The sequence below is a fragment of the Strix aluco genome, chromosome 29, assembly GCF_031877795.1.
Source record: "Strix aluco isolate bStrAlu1 chromosome 29, bStrAlu1.hap1, whole genome shotgun sequence".
Taxonomy (NCBI): domain Eukaryota; kingdom Metazoa; phylum Chordata; class Aves; order Strigiformes; family Strigidae; genus Strix; species Strix aluco.
Window position 1 is genome coordinate 5,859,079 of NC_133959.1, and position 18,505 is coordinate 5,877,583.

An 18,505-nucleotide genomic window follows, 5' to 3' on the forward strand; every position below is an offset into this window, starting at 1 on the left:
CCAAATAGCCCCGAAGCTTTTGGTGCTGGGGATTAGCCACCAGCGTGCTGGGCTCCCGGCACCGGGCAGGGGCCCATCAGCGCGGCGGTGCCCAGGGCGATGAGCGAGGCCGGGAGCTGCTCCGAGGGGCATCGCCTGAGTGGCTGAGGATGGCCGCGTGGGAGCGGGGTGGGAGAGCTTCCCTGAGCTCCCTGTCCGCCACCTTCCTGCGCGTCTGGAAGTGGGTACGGGCTTTCTGGTGTAAGAATGGCCTCCTGACCCTGTCGATGCTGTCGGTTGCCACCGGGTGCCTCCTGGGGTTCCTGCTGCGGGCGCTGGAGCTGACGGAGCTGGTAAGCCTGGCGGGGACAGGGATGGGAGTGAGGGGGATGGAGAGGGGCAGTCGGGGCAACCAGCCCAGGGGGACAGCAAGACATCACCAGCAAGGGCCCCAGACAGCCCCAAAAGCAAAGGCTCCTGCCCAAGAAAACCACTTCTCAGGGCAGGTTTCTCCCCATTACTTTTTTTTTTTTGACCAAAAAGCTGCCAACAAATGCTAAAGCTGCCGGACAAATCCTGCTTCCCTCCACTGGGAGTGGGGGGCTCCAGGACGGACCCTGTGGGGCTGCAGGAGACTCCAGGTGGGATGAGGGTGGGAAAGGGGGAAAGGGATGCTCGGCTGCTGGATGCTGAGTAACAGGCTCCCCCCAACACAAACGGCAGCGTAGGGGGCTGAGGGATGAGCTCCTCCTATTACTCCACCCAAAGGCTGTGCAGATGTCAACCAAAGCACATTTCCATGCTCTGGAGAAGACCCAGCAAATAAATATGGAGCTGGTGGAGAGCCTGGGGTGTTTCTAGGGGTCACCTTCCCCCAAGGACCTTTGGAGACAAACACATTGGAGAATATGCACCTAAAAGGTGTGTTCTCTCCGTGCTTGTGCTGTTAAATGTCACCGTGCTAAAATCCACGTGGCTTTAATGACATCGGGTGTCTTGGCTGTGGCTCAGCCCTGATCTTCAGCTGGGCTGAAGGGGGGATGCTGCTTCAGGGAGAGCTCAGCTGGTGCTGGAACATCCCCGTGTCACCCGCTAGGATTTAGCAAAGTCTTGTCACTTCAGTTACGCCCTTCAGCATCACCACCCGCAGCGGGGATGATCTTGTTACTTAACTGAAGCCGGGTGTAATCTCCCTGCGCCCGGTTCATGCGCCTGCGAGAGCCCAGCAGCCGCCCACACCAGGCTTGAGGCTGGCAGAGCCAGGGGACTCTTGCCCCTGGTCCTGACATGCGCCAAGTTCATCCATCCTCTGCGCCAGCCCTGCCCTGCCCTGTTACCACAGCCCTGCACGTGGTCCCCAGCAGCCACTTCTCCCCATTAGAGACTTTTGTCCCAAAATCTGTGCTGTGGATGAGGGGCTGGGAAAGCAGCCAGTCCCTGCTTTCCTTCCCGTGATGCAAAAGTGTCACAAAGCTGAGAAACTCCCTGAGAAAAGAGATGCTGGTCAAATCTGCTATTGCTCCTTGCACCCGGCTGGACCCATCACAGCAGAGCTCCCTGGGAAATCAGCCACATTTAGGCCACGCGGGTGGGTAGGCACAGGGACAGCAGTGTGGAGCATTTCATAGTTTGCCTTGGCATCCCTCAAAGTCCGGTGGTGTTGGCTACTTTGGAGTAACCAAGAGCACCTGCTTTGGCTTGGGGCCATCTCAGGTTCATCCTTGACACTTCAACAGTGGGCAGGGAGGGAGGGAAGGTGGATGGATGGAGGGATGGAGGGAGGCATGGAAGGAACTCAGCAGCCAGAAGGGTGGTGGATGGAGAGATGGATTGAAGGAGGATGGATGGATGGATGGATGGATGGAGTGTGGAGGGAGGGATGATGGCTGCATGGTGGCTGGAAGGATGCTGGCCGAGTGGCTGCTGGTCTCACAGACCCCTCACTCTTTCCCTAGTCATGGCTGTGGGATCCAGGCTTTCGGGGGCTCTCTCCAGGCAGCCCTTCCCCATGCCCGTGTGAGGAGTGTAGGGGGCAGACAGATGCCACAGGGTGGAAACCTCCCTTGATGCACCATGAGGCTGCACCACAGATGGTTCAGATACTTGGGCTCTCCCTGAGCTTGGCTTTGCCATTTGCAGCCACTGGTATTTCCACCTTTTGCTGCCAGCACCAGGCTGCACCCAAGAGCTTCCGAGCACTTTTCACCAGCAGTTGAGCCTCTGCTCCCCAGTAACAAGTGCAATGACATCTGGGAGGAGCCAGCAGTGGGGCCATGGGGACCATTCCTGAGGGGTGATGGACCCAAGGACATTTTTGGGAGGGGACCAGAGCCACATGTCTCTCTCTGGTTCACAGCTGGGTTTCCCATATGACCAGTATTTCCCATCCCTGACCCAGGTCCCGGTAAGGGACAGCCAGAGGAACAGTGTCTCAGTGCCACAAGGAATGGCTGCCGGCTGGGAACCAAGCTCAGAGCTGGGTCTGCTGGAAAAAGGCAGATTTATCAGGTTTGAACTCTTAACCCGTGATCAGCATCCACTTCTCAGCTCTCACCTGACATGACGACTCTGCTCTGTGCAGGAGAAGCAGTACTTTTCCTTCCCTGGAGAGCTCCTCATGAGGATGTTGAAGATGCTGATCCTGCCCTTGATCACCTCCAGGTAAGACATCATCTTGTGCTTCTAAAGTACCATCTCTCCATCACGTTGAAGAGATCAGCCCATGATCCCCCATTGAGGAGATCACCCCAAAACGGCTTCAGGTGAGAATCACCCCAGCCCCAGGCAGCCACCAACCAAGCAGCATCCCCTGGCTTGGTGTCCATCAAACCCCGTGATTTCCCAGCAGTGGTCTGGGACAGATCCTCACCTGGATTTGGTAGACACCTGCACCCAGGTCAGACACCTGCACTGGCTGGGCTGTTTCCCTTCTGTTTGGGCCCAGCCAGCTGGCGATGCCGGCACCATCCATGGGCGGTTGATAATGGGCAGCTGTTTAAACCCAAAGCAGATTTCCTTATTTAGAGGGTTTTGAGAAAGCTCAGGTAGAAACCACAAGCCTCCCTCAATGTTGCATCTATGTTTGCAAATCCCACTTCTATCAGCCCATCCAGATCTAGAAATAAGTAACAGAAGTGATGGAGTCACACTCAAGTCTAAGCGAGGTCTTGAAAAGCTTACAGGGATTTCCATATTTTTAACACTTGCTGGCACATGCTCATTAGAAATATCCAAACAACGTTTGGATGTGTCACTTCTCTATTGTTTTTCAGAGTTTGCTTGTTGTCCCATGCGCCTTTGGTTTATTTTTGGGAGCACTGTGGACTCTATCCTTGTGTCATGGTTTGAGCCCAGAGGGCAACTGAGCACCACACAGTCGCTCACTCACCCCTTCTCCCTCAGGAAGGAGAAAATAAAGCAAAAGGCTCAGGAATCGAGATAAGGACAGAGAGGGATGACTCACCCGTTATGGTCATGGGCAAAAGACAGACTTGTTAGGGGAAGAAAAAGAACATCAGTTTAATTCAGACACGAACAACAACAACATTTAACAGACAGGTAGGACAGTGGGAAGTATAACCACACCTTCTCCCACCCCTCCCTTCTTCCCGGGCTCAGCTTTGCTCCCGATTTCTCTCCCTCCTCACCTGCAGCAGCGCAGGGGGATGGGGATGGGGGTTGTGGTCAGTTCATCACCCCTTGTTTCTGCTGCTCCTTCCTCCTCAGGGGCAGGACTCTGCACTCTTCCCCTGTGCCAGCGTGGGGCCCCTCTCACGGGAAACAGTCCTCCAGGAACTTTCTCTGACATGAGACCTTCCCATGGGGTGCAGCTCTTCCCAAACTGCTCCAGCGTGGGTCCCTCCCATGTGTCGCAGTCCTGCCCGTGCTGAACTACAACAGCGGGGGCTGCTCTCAGCGTCCCGGCCTCCTCCAGGCACAGCCCCTGCTCCGCCGTGGGGTCCTCCCCGGGCTGCAGGTCGGCATCTGCTCCCCCGGTGCCCTCCATGGGCGCAGGGACAGCCTGTCCTCTCCCCACGGGCTGAGGGGGGTCTCTGCTCCAGCCCACCTCCCCCCCGCCACCTCCTCCTTCCTTCCACTGACCTCGGTGGCTGCAGAGGTGTCTCCCTCACAACTCCTCCTCGCAACTCCCACTCCTCCTCCCAGATTTCCCTTCGTAAATACGTTATCACAGAGGTGCAGCCACCGTCACTACTTGGCTTGGCCTTGGCCAGAGGTGGGTCTGACTTGGAGCCGGGGGGAGCTTCAAGAAGCTTCTCACGGGGGGCCACTGCCACAGCCCCGTCCACGGCTACCAAAACCCCAACACACACACACAAGCCCAGCACATCTGGCCACACTTGGCCTTTTCAGCATCAGCCCTTGTAGAACTCTTTCTTTTCCCCTCCAGTACTTCCCACTCCCTTCCCAGATGCGCTGCCTGGGTTTCCCTTCACTCTCAGGGTGCTCTCAGCCCTCCTCACAGATTGAGTTGATTTTGTCCCAGCCAACCGCTCTCCTGCCTGCGGGCCCGGGGTCTGCACAGGGCTCCCAGGATTTTTCTTGCATGTTGAATTGAACCAGGCTTTTTTCTGATTTAATTACTGAATGGTGGTGAAGCAGCGTCTTCCCTCTATGCACCCAGAGGGGACCAGGTGCACTCTGGGGATGGATTTGTCCAGGATGGGGCTCAGCTCTGGAGCTCCCCAAGCCTCACGTTGGAAAGAATCGCCCACCTTTGCATTGCTTTTGTGGCCCCTCTTGAGCTTCCCAGGGTCTCTCTCCTCCCAGACACGTGGCTGCTGGAGGGGAATCTGCGAGCTGGCCATCGCCTCAGCCGCCCAACCCTTGTGTACCCCCAAGGATGGCATTAACCCTTGCAGCCGCTGCCTCCACCACATCCCACGTGAGGGTTTTCAGGCCACTGCCAAACACCGTGGGCAGGCATGGCCAGGGCTCTGCAGGGCCCTGGGGGAGCTGGAGCTGTGGAGGTCAGTGGCCAGGACCTTGGTGTGGGTCTGTGTGCACACGGGGCACGCTGCAGCCCCCAAATGCTCCCCTTTGCCCCCAGTGCTGGCACCACTGCTGGCCAGCTCTTCCTCCTCGTGCAGCCTGTAATACCCTCTCTATTTTTAGTCCAGTTTTGTTTAAAAGTAGCTTATGGGCTACTTCTTAAGAAAGCTCACATGTACATGAAGTCTGAAGCAGCATCTCTCTCCCTGGGGGAGTGGGATCCGTCCCCACCAGGATTTTATAAATCTTGCTAATACCTTTCTTTACTGTTCACAGTGACATGCAGCGTCAGCACAGGGCATTAGAGATTTAAGAGAACATCACAAAAAAAAAAAAAAAGCAGTGTTAGTTATTCACCACCAAACTACACTATTTACTTCTTATTCCTTGGAGAAAACAGAAAACATGGTCTGACCATGAAAAGGTACTCAGAGAGGGGTCTCCTGCCCTTCACAGCTCAGCCTGGGTTGCCACAAGTCTATCCTGGGTGTGAGATCCTGTGGGCACAGGCACACAGATGTGTGAGAGCTCGATGATGCCCTTGAGCATCAGTTAAAAAAATATCTATGGAAACTTCTCCCACCTTGGAGATTTTGCCCATCAGACGCACCTTGTGCAGTTTTGGGCGCAGACGCTGACCACAATCTTTTCTGCTGCAGCCTCATGTCCGGGCTGGCCACCATGGACTCCAAGGCCTGTGGGAAGATGGGTGTGATCACCATCACCTACTACCTTTGGACAACATTCATGGCCGTGACTGTTGGGATCATCCTCGTGGTCAGCATCCACCCCGGCGCAGCTGCCCAGAAGGACGACTACTCTGTGGGTAAAGTGATGCTCAGCTCCGCTGATGCGTTACTGGATTTAATCAGGTACGTCACAGGATTTCAGGAGGAGCCAAGTTCATGGTGGCATTTCACAGACAAGACCTTCCCACCTCCTTCTCAGGAGGTATTGAGATCTCAAGGGAAACCAGGAGAACCGTTGGCCACACTGACTAGGCACCAGCACGTTCAAGCCCAGCAACAGGGGGTTCGTTTCTCCCCACGTGTGGCTCTCTGGCCACTCTGTCACCCCCATTGCTCTCCTCCCAGAGCCACCAGCGAAGAGGGGTGCAGCAGCAGAGAACAGGCAGATTTTTTTGGTTGACATAGCGCTGAGGGATCTGGTGGAGTTGAGAACAGTCAGTGTGAGGTTCATGGTTGGACTGGATAATCGTCAAGGGCTTTTCCAACCCACATCATTCTGTGAAATTCCCTGCAGAGCTCAGCAGTTTTCCCTCTGCAGCCCCAGCTGTGCCAAGCCCTGCAGCTCCTTGGGCTTTGCAAGGTAAAAAAGAGCAGGAGTTGGCCCAGGGCTGGATTAAAGCCCTGGACAAGGGTGAACTGGGGAGGGGGTGCAGCACTGACCCAGGGAGAATCTCCATTCTGGAGGTGTTCCATCGACTGGACAATGCTCCAAGCATCCTGCTCCAGCTTTGCAGGTGGTCCTGCTCTGAGCAGGGGACTGGAAATGGCAGGTTTACATCCCACCTCTGGCCTTCTATGAGTCCAGTTTATGGGTGGTTCAGAGTCCAGCTCTTCGTTCACCTTCCAGCCTGTCTTTGCCCTCAGCTTGCACAGAGGACGTCGAGCTGGTGTTGGCTATATGGGTACTTCTCTTGGCCTCACGCCCACCAGAGGTGCTTCCCAGGTTGTTCCCTGTGTTCTCGTGACACACTTTAACCCCTGCACAACTGCTCTCTTACAGAAACATGTTCCCTTCTAACCTGATCGAAGCTTCGTTCCAGCAGGTAAGTTCACCTGGCTCCACCGCTGCAGGTGGTGGGGATGGTGCTCCCCGGCCACCTTCTGCTCACCCCAGGGCAGGCACCCAAACGTGGGAGGGTGCTGGTGGGGGCAGAGACTCACAGGGACGCCCCCGCCTGCCCTCTGCCTGGGAGGGCTCCTGTACAAAAGCAGCACAACATCTCTTCATGGGGGGAAGAGGGGTGGGCAGGCAGCAGGCTTGGGGAGGGAATGCGTGAAGGAACAGGCGGGGTGAGTGAAGGGGAAAGACTGAGGAGGGGCCAGATAGGGTGAAGAGGAGAAGGGAAAATGAGCAAACTCATGGTATTGGGAAAACATCTGCAAAGCCCCCAGGAGGGATGCGGGGTGAAGGGGCCTCTTCATGGGGACCACAACGCTACCCAGCGCTGCACTGGGATCCTGCAGGGACCTGACCTGCAAATGCCACGTGTCTGCCCAGAGGAGTGCAGCCTGGCTTGAGGCTGGCTGTGCTGCGGGCTGCAGGGAACGACCACATTTCCCCTTGCCCATTTCTCGCATCTCTTCTTTTCACCAGCCTTTTACTGCCTGAAAAACAAACTCTGAACCTCCAGGACCACCTGGCCCAATGAGGACCTTGCCTCTGTGTTCAGAGCAGGATGGAGTTCGTTGCCAGCAGGACATTAACCTCACTGCTTTGCTTCTGTTCCAGTATCGAACTGTTCTTGTTCCAGTGGTGAAGTCTCCCAGCTTTCCAAAGATCCCAGGAAAACCTCTGAGTTTTATTTACTTTGCACCCGACGATGAAAACCCTGAAATTCATCGGCCTGTGTTCCTCGAGCTGACGCCGGCGCCCGAGATGACCTACAGGACCATGCCTGGGACCAGTAATGAGATGAACGTCTTGGGAATTGTCATCTTCTCAGCAACAATAGGTACCTGCTCAGTAGAGCGGGGCTCCGCGCTGTACCCTGACCCATCGCAAGGCTGTTCAGCGGCTGTTGCAACCCAGGGTGGTAACTGCTGCGGCCACTGTGCTGTAAATGAAGGAAGGGATGCTCAGAGGGATGAGATAATTTTAGCTCTAGCTGCCCAAGTCCCTGGGGAACCAGGCACAAAGCTTGTACCAACACCTTCATCAGCACCATCCATAATTGAGCTCAAAAAAGGGGTTAAGCACCAAGAAGACTGTTTCCTTCCCAGGTTTTCCATATGAGGCAAGCACGGGTTCTGAGGGGTTTCAAATTGTCATGTAAGCTGAAGGGTTCTTTTTATGAAGTCTACTGAAGTGAGTTGTAACTTTTGCAGAGGCTACCTGGGAGACAGGTTACTACAAATAGCGTGGCCAGCAGGGACAGGGAAGGGATCTGACCCCTGTGCTCGGCACTGGTGAGGCCGCCCCTCGATGAGTGGGTTCAGTTTTGGGCCCCTCACTCCAAAAAGGCCATTGAATGACTCGAGCGTGTCCAGAGAAGGGCAACGGAGCTGGTGCAGGGTCTGGAGCACAGGTCTGATGGGGAGCGGCTGAGGGAACTGGGGGGGTTTAGTCTGGAGAAGAGGAGGCTGAGGGGAGACCTCATGGCCCTCTGCAACTCCCTGAAAGGAGGGTGCAGAGAGGGGGGATGAGTCTCTTGAGCCAAGGAACCAGCGCCAGGCCAAGAGGGAATGGCCTCAAGCTGTGCCAGGGCAGGGTCAGACTGGCTCTTAGGAAGGATTTCTTTGCAGAAGGGGCTGTTGGGCGTTGGAATGGGCTGCCCAGGGCAGGGGGGGGAGTCCCCATCCCTGGAGGGGTTGAAGAGTCGGGTTGACCCAGCGCTGAGGGATCTGGTGGAGTTGGGAACAGTCAGTGCTGGGTTAACGGTTGGACTGGAGGATCTTCAAGGTCCTTTCCAACCAAGATGATTCTGTGAAATGGTCTGAACCCTTCACCCTGGCAGTGTTCTAACTCCCTGGGCAGGCATTAAAAGTGAAAGGTGGTCAGATTTAGTTCCTGTCACAAATTTATGGAAATCTGTACCAGGACTTCCTGAAGGTAAGAAAGCTTCCTGCGTTGAACAGCTTGTGACCTCATGTGGACAAGGTGCTCGGCAGCAATCTCAGGAAGGACAAAGGAACCGAGGTTGGATGGAGAGAACATGCAAGGGATAGGGAGGAATAAGGCTGAAAGGGGAGAAAGTCAAAGGAAGGAGGAACTTGGATCTGACTCAAAGTGTAGACAGAAGGACACTGGGTGCATGGCTGAGAGAGGAAGGGAGGAATCAGGAGGGAAAAGAGTAGGAGGTGATGAGATGAGCATGGGGGCAGGATTACGTGTAGATTAAGAGGTGAGGGCAAGGAGCTTGAACTTAGTGTATAAGGAACCAAAGAGCCAATTAGAGGATTTGAAGGGTGGAAGCAGTGCAGCAGTGGAGCACGCCAGACTGCCCTCAGAGCCAGGGGAGAGCGGCCAGTTATAAAGGCTACGATATAGTGAGTGCCTGGAGGAGATGGCCACAGCACGACTGGGCAGACACCGACCCACTCAAAGATCCTCGTGGACAAAAGAGATGCCTCTGGCAGTCCCCTGTCCCAGTGACCAACAGCATCTGCAGACCAGACGCTCAGGGAACGTGCCAAGCTCCCGATCGCAGGACACGTGCCCTCCTCCAGCCCAGCCAGACAAGCCAGGAGAAGCTGCTTTTCTCTGCTGAGATTACCACCCCAGCACCCCGCCAGCGTGGGAGTGAGGATCAGCGCTGGGTTAGGACACAGCAGGAGATCACCTGAGCCAGCCCCGGCCACCCAGGTGCACTCTCTGGGTTTTGCACGGGCTGGATGAGAGCTCCACGAAGCCGCAGACCAGCAGATCATCACCTGCCCTGGGGACAGGCAGCCTGGAAAAGGGCGTTCACGGATCCGCAGGAAGCTTCACCTGTGAGGAGAGGTTGAATTACTGGGGTTTGCCTGGCAGAAAACAGGAGAGGGACATGGAAGGGAACACAGCTCTGTGCCATGGGAAACGGGGATCAGCTCCTCCTTGCAGCAAGGTAGGGGAAGCCAGGTGGAAGCTGGCCGAGATCTCAGCAAAGGGTATTTGTGTCCAGTACCAACAGATGGTTTGTGGGACTGAGACCAAGGCACCTCTGCTGTGGACGGTAACCCCACACAGCTACCTCAGCTCCGGCGATCTCTTCACTGACACTGAGCATCTCTAGTCATCTCTGTTGCTTTTTAAATCCAGAAAAGGGCACTTGAAGCAAGCTGTCCATTTGCTAGGGCCATCTTCTCCAAATCAGCTGTCTGAAGGACCTGCAGAGAAATGGGATTTCTTTCAACCAGCTGTTATGGCCACAAAATATTGGATGAATATCAACAGAGCTGAGATTTAAATATGTCAAACCTTGTCTCATTTCTGAAAGTCCTGGCAAAGATGACCCTATCTCATCTCTCTTCTGAGCAAGCCAAGAGAGCCAACTCCCTGCCAAGGGTCTGAGAGTCCTCAGCCCTGAAGACTGAAGAGCGGTGAGAGGGACGAGACAAGATCCTGACTGTATTCTTCTTTTCCAAGCTAAAGCAGACACTTGCACAGTGCTTCAGAAGTAATTTCAGCTAACGGGACCACATGGAAAGTACGTGCACCAGGCTGGAAGCTAGATGGGCAAATACTCAAAGACTCATTTTGCTTTTGCTCAACGGGTACTGGGAAACCCCCTCACCAGTGAAAGCAATAGGATTTAGCACTGGCCGATTCTGTGCTGGCAGACCAGAAAGCACCAAAACCCCTCTAACCATTCATGTGTTTCTGCTCTAGTATTCCTTCAGCAGAAAATTAGACTGGAATTAGGTTAATACAACATCATCAAAAGAAAAACCAGAATTAAGACAGGAGGCTTAATGCCTGTATCTAAGCAACTCAAACCCTTCCTGACGTATTACTGTACTGCAGAGTGTTGTCACTACTGCGGTGCAGTCTGTGAGTCACCAACAAAGCCATCTGCATGCAATAGCTGGTCGGCAGCCAGCACAGCCCGTCCCACGAGGGAACCGAGACCTGCCACCACCCACGGGGATCGGGTGAATCTGAGCACTTCTGAAGAAGTTCATCTGAGTGGCAGACATGGCGCGTGGCTTTTCTGACTCCAGAGCAAGGGCAGGGATGCACCATATCATCACATCCCTCAGCTATATATAACCCCACTGAGCTTTGTCCTTTGAAAAAAATCAACTTTTATTTCTGGAGCCACATTATTCTTGTATTACCAAACAGCAAAGAGACAGCTTATCCGCCTCAAGAAGTGACTCTTCCATTATTGAGTAGCAATGAAGAGTTTATCAGTTATCTGTGCAAGGTATAGTCCAAATCCTGGGTCTGGGGGAGTTTTTGGAGAAAAGCCCAGATGCTTGTGTTTGCTTGGAGCAGAGAATTACCATGACCCATAAGAGCAGGTGGAAATCTGCATTAAGTCTGACCTGAGTCTGCCCAGTGAAACCCATTCTGTGACCACCAGACCCTCCAGACACCCCCTGCTCCCATGGTACTACCCAGTAACACAAACCAATGTGCTTGTTGCAGGACTGCTCCTGGGGAAAATGGGGGAGCGAGGAACACCGCTGGTTAACGTCTGCCAGTGTCTGAACGAAGCAGTTATGAAAATTGTCTCGATGGCAGTATGGTAAATCTGGTTTTGATTGATTCAGTTCTTTTCTTACTTGCTATCTGATGCATAATGCCAGTCACACATCTACAAGTATCTATTGTGAGCACCTGGATTTATTTTTGTGTGACCAAACACCCTAATGACTGTCGTGTAGTGCTTCAATGTTTGCTGCACCCTCATAAATATTTTTTTATACTTATTCTGTGCAGGTACTTCCCCTTTGGCATTGTATTTCTCATTGCTGGAAAGATCCTGGAGATGGAAGATCCATCAATTATAGGAGAGAAGCTGGGACTATATGCCATTACAGTGGTGTCAGGGCTAGTCATCCACGGACTTGTTCTCTTACCTCTGCTTTTCGTGCTCATCACCAAGAAGAACCCCTTTGCTTTCATTCAGGGGATACTGCAAGCCTTGCTGATCGCCTTAGCTACATCTTCCAGGTATGAGAACGTGGCTGAAATACGCTGATACAGCTGAGAAGGCACCTGGTTCAGTCGAGGGAGATGGGGCTGTGGGTACAGCCAGGCAAGCTGCAGGAGAACGGTTATAATTCAGACATAGAAAAATTATGGTCCAGCACTGTTTGAAAGGAGATCGCTTCCAGTTTTAGTAGGAAGCAGGATGCTTGGCACTGCCCTGGTACTCACAGAATCATCTCGGTTGGAAAGGACCTTGAAGATCATCCAGTCCAACCGTTAACCCAGCACTGACAGATCCCAACTACACCAGATCCCTCACCGCTGGGTCGACCCGACTCTTCAACCCCTCCAGGGATGGGGACTCCCCCCCCTGCCCTGGGCAGCCCATTCCAACGCCCAACAGCCCCTTCTGCAAAGAAATCCTTCCTAAGAGCCAGTCTGACCCTGCCCTGGCGCAGCTTGAGGTCATTCCCTCTTGTCCTGCCGCTGGGTCCTTGGCTCAAGAGACTCATCCCCCCTCTCTGCACCCTCCTGTCAGGGAGTTGGAGAGGGCCATGAGGTCTCCCCTCAGCCTCCTCTTCTCCAGACTAAACCCCCCCAGGTCCCTCAGCCGCTCCCCATCAGACCTGTGCTCCAGACCCTGCACCAGCTCCGTTGCCCTTCTCTGGACACGCTCGAGTCATTCAATGTCCATGTCCAATACTCAGCAGGAAGAGTCTCAGGGCATCCTCAGACCCAGCCAGCTCGCAGTGCTCTTCCCCTCGCCTGCTCCTGGGGTTTTCCCAGAGCAAAGCAGCAATGTTTGTCTCTATGTCTGCTGCTTTAAATTGCTGCAGTCAGTTTTCTTTCAAAGAATTCAAGATAGGGCTGTTGTAGGTGCTTTATAAAACAGCATGGAGTTATGATCCTGGGTTTTAATTGAAAACATCGAAAGCTCTTCTGAACACTTTACTGAAAACCTTAAATCAACGCCGGTGTATCTGAGGCTCTTCCAAAGGAAAGTGTTGTCTACTTTGATAAGACTTTATAATTTTAGACTATTTGAATCTATTTTATTGTCATTGAAAAGCATTCTTTATAACAATGAAGAAACTTTATATTAAAAACTACCATCCTTTCTGGAAGACACACAAATTAAAACATTTTCTTAGAAAACATTTGACTAGGCAAAGGGTTTTCCTGGCTTCCCTAACACTGCTTCTTCACGTAATCCCAATAAAACCAGCAGCCACTGCTGCAGGTCTCTCCTGCTACTCCTAACTACCCAATCTCCTCCTGAACTTGGGTCTCCAGCTCTGTCTCCATCAGGCTTTCCCCCTCCTCTCTGCTCTACGCCAGCCCAGCGAGCTGGAGGGCTGTTACGTAGAGGACGGTGGGAGCACCCTGCTCCTTGTCCCAGGCAGGGGCTGGGGGCCATCGTGCTGTGCGCTGCAGCCAGCTCCTTTCAGGAAAGCAGTCCCTGCCTCCACAAGCCTATCACAGTCCCACCAACTTCTTTTCCATGCTCGTCTCCTTCTTCCACTCAGCCTTCTTCCTCCACGTCCTTATCCCGACTCCTGCGTGACAGCTCATGTCTTCATGCTAGACAGAAACAAGAGAGAAAGGTCAGCGGGTGCAAGCGCCGAGGGAGCTGCTCCTCGTGCACGTGGCACGGAGGAGACGAACGAGGAACGACGGGGTCTGCTGGACCCCGGCCCAGCCCCAGCTGGCAGATGCTGCTCTGTGCCAGTCAACGTTTGGGGTGGTGCAGGATTAACGCGAGGACCAGGGAGGTACAACAAAGCTGTAACCATCACACTGAGCTGTTCCTAGAGAGCAGTTTATCTTGCAGCCAGCAGCTGACTACTTAACTAATTATGTATATTCCCCAGGTAGTTTAAGTTGAATAAACCTCCATTGCTACAGCAATTTGTACGATACTGCTGCTGCATTTACCCTCAAGGAGGACTTGTATACCATTACGCTGATTCCTAGTTCTAAAGTTCAATGCAAACAACAGAGCAAATTACTGATTGGTTTTTGCTCTGCAGCTCAGCAACCTTGCCCATCACTCTGAAGTGTCTCCTGGAAAACAACGGAATAGACAGACGCGTGGCACGATTCGTCCTCCCTGTTGGTGCCACCATCAACATGGATGGCACGGCCCTGTACGAAGCAGTCGCTGCTATTTTTATTGCCCAGGTCAATGATTATGACTTGGATTTGGGACAAATTATAACGATAAGGTAAATATTTCTTTGCAGCAGCTTTATCATTTCTTTCTATTCATATTTATAGACATTATAACAATCTCTCACGCTTCCCCCATTTGGCAGAGATCTTGCTACTGCACAGAGTGAACTTTGCTGGAAATCTGAGGAAGAGGGAGAGGTGCAGCATGTGCCAGCCCCCTGCCCTGGGCGCCAGGGAAGGCTCAGGCTCTGCACCCACAGAATTTGCTGCAGAATCAAAGACTTGGCCTGTAGGTAAAAGTCAGACTGCACTGACAGCGTGGCTAGAGCAGCTCAACACCCGCAGCACGGATGAATTATCCTAGCATAGAAGGGTTTGTGCAGGTGTAATTTACTCCACTTCAGGAACGGAATATCCTCATCTTATAAGCAGGGAAATAAAGCACCTATCTAGATAAAAGTAAGTAAGAGCAGTTGCAAATATTTAGCAATATGCAGGAGCTACCTACCCAGGAACGCAGAGGGGCGTTGTGTGAGCACAAAGCCAAGAGCTCAGCCATGATGTGCACAGCAGGGTTAGGAGAGCACCAGGGAGGAGGAAGGTGGAGGAAGCCAGATCCAACCCAATCCTTCCTTACAGCAATAACTTACTCTGCCACGCAAACATGGTTTTTAAAAAACAAAACAAAAAACCAAACAACAGAATAATTGCGCAGCCACCTTGTCTTTGCAGCATAACAGCAACAGCAGCAAGCATAGGGGCAGCTGGGATCCCCCAGTCTGGGCTCGTTACCATGGTCATCGTGCTCACTTCTGTCGGGCTGCCGACCGACGAGATCACACTCATCATCGCAGTCGACTGGGCTCTGTGAGTATTTTCCAGACGCAATGTTACAGGCAGGTGTAAGTGCCAATTCCCGGTGATGTATTTGAAACAGCTTCCACTGAGGCAAATACAGATTAAGGGGTCACAGTACAAGACCAGGGGCCAAGCATTAGATACTTCACTTTCTGATTATTTTCTTGAAGTAGCCCGTGATAACTATAGGCAGGCACTCTCCTAAAGGAGTGTTTGACTTGAGGTGTTTCTGTTCCGAGGTGCCCATCAGTGCTAGTGCCTCATTAACGACTGTTTGTGGAAGAAGTGGTGATGATATTCAGCCACTCTCTCAAGACCAGCCTGTCTTGGTCTTTTATCTAAATTCCTATCGCATCTTTCTTAGAGGTCTCAAATAAGTCACAAAATCTATCTGTCTGAAACATTTATACTTTCAAGAGATCAAATGGATGTTAGTTTCCTCCACAGTGAGAGGTAGAAAAGGAAAGCAGGGGCATAGGCTTGTCCTCATGAAGCTGCTACTTAGCGTACTCCCTAGAAATACCTCAAGTCCTACTCTTCTCCCAGCTGTCCGCTCTGTGAACAAAGGAGGATGGACAGCACAAGAGTCAAAGCGAAGTGGTGGATGGTACAGTATTTGTTTTGATAGAATATTCTCCCTGGAAGAGGAACAAGGTTCGTAAGGCAGGGTGAAAGGCATCTGGCTTCATACAAGGAGAAATTAAAATTAGCCAGAAAGATGCTAACAATAACAAAAGAGTGACAAAAGGGGTGGAAACATGCAATTGTTTAGGAAAAAAGCATAATCTCCAGGAAAAAAAGAAAAATCAGTAAGAGAAAACCAATAATAAACCATAAACTGGTAATTACTTACAATATGAGCTCATTCAGTTTGCTGTTTCTATGTCTGAAACAGAGGCATTTTCACAATTAAAAAGTAGAAAAGAGACAGAAATAGATGTCACAGCAAGACAGTAACAAGGTACAGTACGAGTTGGTTGCACACCAAATCATAGCAGAAAATTAGACAGTCACATCTTGAACAGATGCACCAAAAACCCCTCTTGCATTTAATAAGCAGCTTCTCTCTCTCAAACCCATATGTCACCAGCACTGAAACATCACTGGAGTTTTTAAAAGCAAGGATGACATTTTCAAAGGACTGCATCCAACACCGAGGAAGTCTATCTTCCAACGAGACTGTCTTCATCTTGATGGGTGAAGACCAGATTGATCTTGAGACAAAAACTGATGCTTGATGACATTTGTCGCAGACAAACAGAACAGAAGTCAAACATTCACAGTGTGTGAAATGTGCCATTTTAAAGATAAAAATGAAGCAAATTAGCTAGGTGAAAAATCATAGAGAGTAGATGCTGATTTCTACATAACTGACACACGGGTTGCTGATTTGTGCTTCACAGCCACCCCGGACAGAGAGGAAACAGCATCAAGTATCCTGGCTGCTTCTCTCTTTCTTTCACATAAAAGGAAGTTTGACATTTCAGGTGAAACTTGTAAAATCAGAACACAACATAAGTTCAGTCTCTGAGCATCACAGGGTACCCAGCAACATCACCTGCCACAACGTGCTTACGTTTTCTACTGATGTGAGAGGTGCTTGGATAAACCAGAAAGGTGCTGTGGCTGGCTAGACGAGCTTTGCTCCCTGAGAGGCATCTCAAGGAGTCCTACGACTCACTGAGGCAGCTCAGCCCAACACTGAGCAAAACCGATGCATCAGTCTGGAAAGTCGCAGAGGCAGGTCTATGCACTAAAACAACAAACATGATGAGACAAAAGAAGCTCCATCACCATCGTGGTACTGGGCTCACACAGACACCACAGGTACCGTTTTCTCTCTGTATTTGCAAGAGCAATATTGCACTTGTCTCAACTTGCCATTAGCAAAACCAGTGGTAGAGACATCAGGGACAGAGGCTGACGTGTTTCAGAGGCCCAGAAGACACCAGGCATGTTGACTGTGGCCACCAATCGCATCCTCACGGCTCTCTCTCATCTAGGGATCGATTTCGAACTATGACCAATGTCCTTGGTGATGCTCTGGCTGCTGGCATCGTAGCACATGTCTGCGAGAAAGACTTTGCCCCAAAGCCCCCCGCGGTACGTACAGCTTGTCGGGGAGAGGCAATGACCACCCACAAACACAACGCATGCGCTTGCTTCAGAAATTAAAATGGTTTTTTTTCTTTTTGCAGCAAGATCCAGTAAGCAACACAGAAAAGTTTCCTTCTGTAGAGACCTCCCATCTCAAAGATAACGTGATTGAAATGATTGAAGAAACTTTGTTTGATCAGACAGGAGTTCATTACAGCATCTGTCAGGTGTAGATCACACCATTCCCACGGCCAGGAAAGGGATCTCGGTGCTAAACACTGACACTGTGAATGTCATAGATGGATGCTCTGCAAGATAAAGGCCTTACTTGGCACAGAAAGTGGACAAATCCTCTCTATGTTTTGAAGACTGTGGGACTCTCCAGCCAGCACGGCTCTGCTGTTCAGGGCAGGGGGAGCCAGCTCCTCCTTGCGACCGAAGATCCAGCTGTGAGCTGGCTGCCCTGACCACCTGAAGCAGCTGGGATTTGATGGTTTTATGCCTCACATTTTTTTCAAGCCCAGTTCTTTGCAAAGATTGGGGAGGTGAGAGGGTATTAGAAAACTGGAACTGGACTAAATGAGAAAACAATAGAGATGGGACAAAAATCTGACACCTTAGGTCAGCAGCCTGTATCTGCTGGCCAGGCTGCACTCTATGTTTCATTTTATTATTATTTTTTTTTAATCATTGCTTTTTTTTTAATTACTAAGTTCTCATCTAAAAACTAAGATTAAGCAAATTTCTGTCTAGAGCTCAAAATCCAAGTCGGACATAACTGGATTTTCCAGCCACTACACAAAGGCAGGACAGGTGGCTGAAGTGTTCCCCTCACGGACAGCGAGGTTCATTTTAATCGCGGGGACGGAAGGACCAGCTCTACACGTGTTTTTACTGGCTGTTTGAGACTAATTGACCAGGCCCAATTGCAACCATGTTGATTTTCCCAGCTAAGGATCTGGCCCAAAGTTCAAATTCCAATTACAGCCTTAAAATCCAGGCTTCCCACAGCAGCCTTCTCCACAAAAGCCTTTTATATACCAATGATTCGTGTCACTGAATTCATTTCTCTCTCAAAATGCCATCTAAATGCAAAATATTTTCTAATTTAGAAAAAAACATTAATTGCACTTCTGCCAAAAGAAAAGCAGAAGTATCATAAACCATTTTTTGCACAAAAACTAGTAATCTTCTCCTGATTAACTTCAAAAAGGCTTCAAAGAATCAGAATCACAGTCAAGGTAAGCTTGTGGTACTGCTGCTAACTCTGGCCTTTCTCACCCTTTCCTCCTGGACTGGTGAGGTTAATATCTTCATAAACTTAACTGCTCCTGTTGAAGTTGGACAGTAATGTCGTTTGCAAAAAGAAAAATAATCACATTTCAGAGCAAGAGATCTCTGCAGCATCCCAGGTCATCCCTCCCTGATCATTTATCATCAGCTGGATGTATCACACACCAGTGCTTAGCAATGCTCTCTGTTAAGTGTTTTGCAAACAACGACTGCAGGCTGTTCCTCTATACCTGGAGCAGGCTCGGGCGCACAAAAAAACCCCACAGGGAGA

General features: G+C 51.3%; 1 protein-coding gene and 2 long non-coding RNA genes across 3 annotated transcripts; 1 reads left to right on the forward strand and 2 right to left on the reverse strand.

The window, feature by feature from the left end:
- Positions 1–87: 87 nt before the first annotated feature.
- Positions 88–17,174, forward strand: LOC141916440 (excitatory amino acid transporter 5-like). The gene is made up of 11 exons (XM_074808918.1): positions 88–332; positions 2,561–2,640; positions 5,649–5,861; positions 6,739–6,781; positions 7,468–7,690; positions 11,308–11,407; positions 11,602–11,835; positions 13,845–14,039; positions 14,719–14,853; positions 16,848–16,947; positions 17,043–17,174. The coding sequence occupies exons 1-11, from the start codon at positions 150–152 to the stop codon at positions 17,172–17,174; spliced, it is 1,638 nt and encodes a 545-aa protein (XP_074665019.1). The 5' UTR covers positions 88–149.
- Positions 8,784–11,873, reverse strand: LOC141916446 (uncharacterized). Its single transcript, XR_012621124.1, has 3 exons — positions 11,742–11,873; positions 9,908–10,043; positions 8,784–9,666 (listed from the first exon to the last, which is right to left on the reverse strand). It is a non-coding gene; the product is annotated as an uncharacterized LOC141916446 (long non-coding RNA).
- Positions 12,838–17,062, reverse strand: LOC141916445 (uncharacterized). Its single transcript, XR_012621123.1, has 2 exons — positions 14,495–17,062; positions 12,838–13,395 (listed from the first exon to the last, which is right to left on the reverse strand). It is a non-coding gene; the product is annotated as an uncharacterized LOC141916445 (long non-coding RNA).
- Positions 17,175–18,505: the final 1,331 nt, after the last annotated feature.

What these genes read in the sequence shown, in the direction of transcription:
- LOC141916440 (XM_074808918.1), top strand. Translation starts at nt 150, where the DNA reads ATGGCCGCGTGGGAGCGGGGTGGGAGAGCTTCCCTGAGCTCCCTGTCC. An exon ending in TCGAAGCTTCGTTCCAGCAG is followed by an intron (nt 6,782 to 7,467) that starts GTAAGTTCACCT and finishes CTTCTGTTCCAG; the next exon opens with TATCGAACTGTTCTTGTTCC. An exon ending in GGACAAATTATAACGATAAG is followed by an intron (nt 14,040 to 14,718) that starts GTAAATATTTCT and finishes TTGTCTTTGCAG; the next exon opens with CATAACAGCAACAGCAGCAA.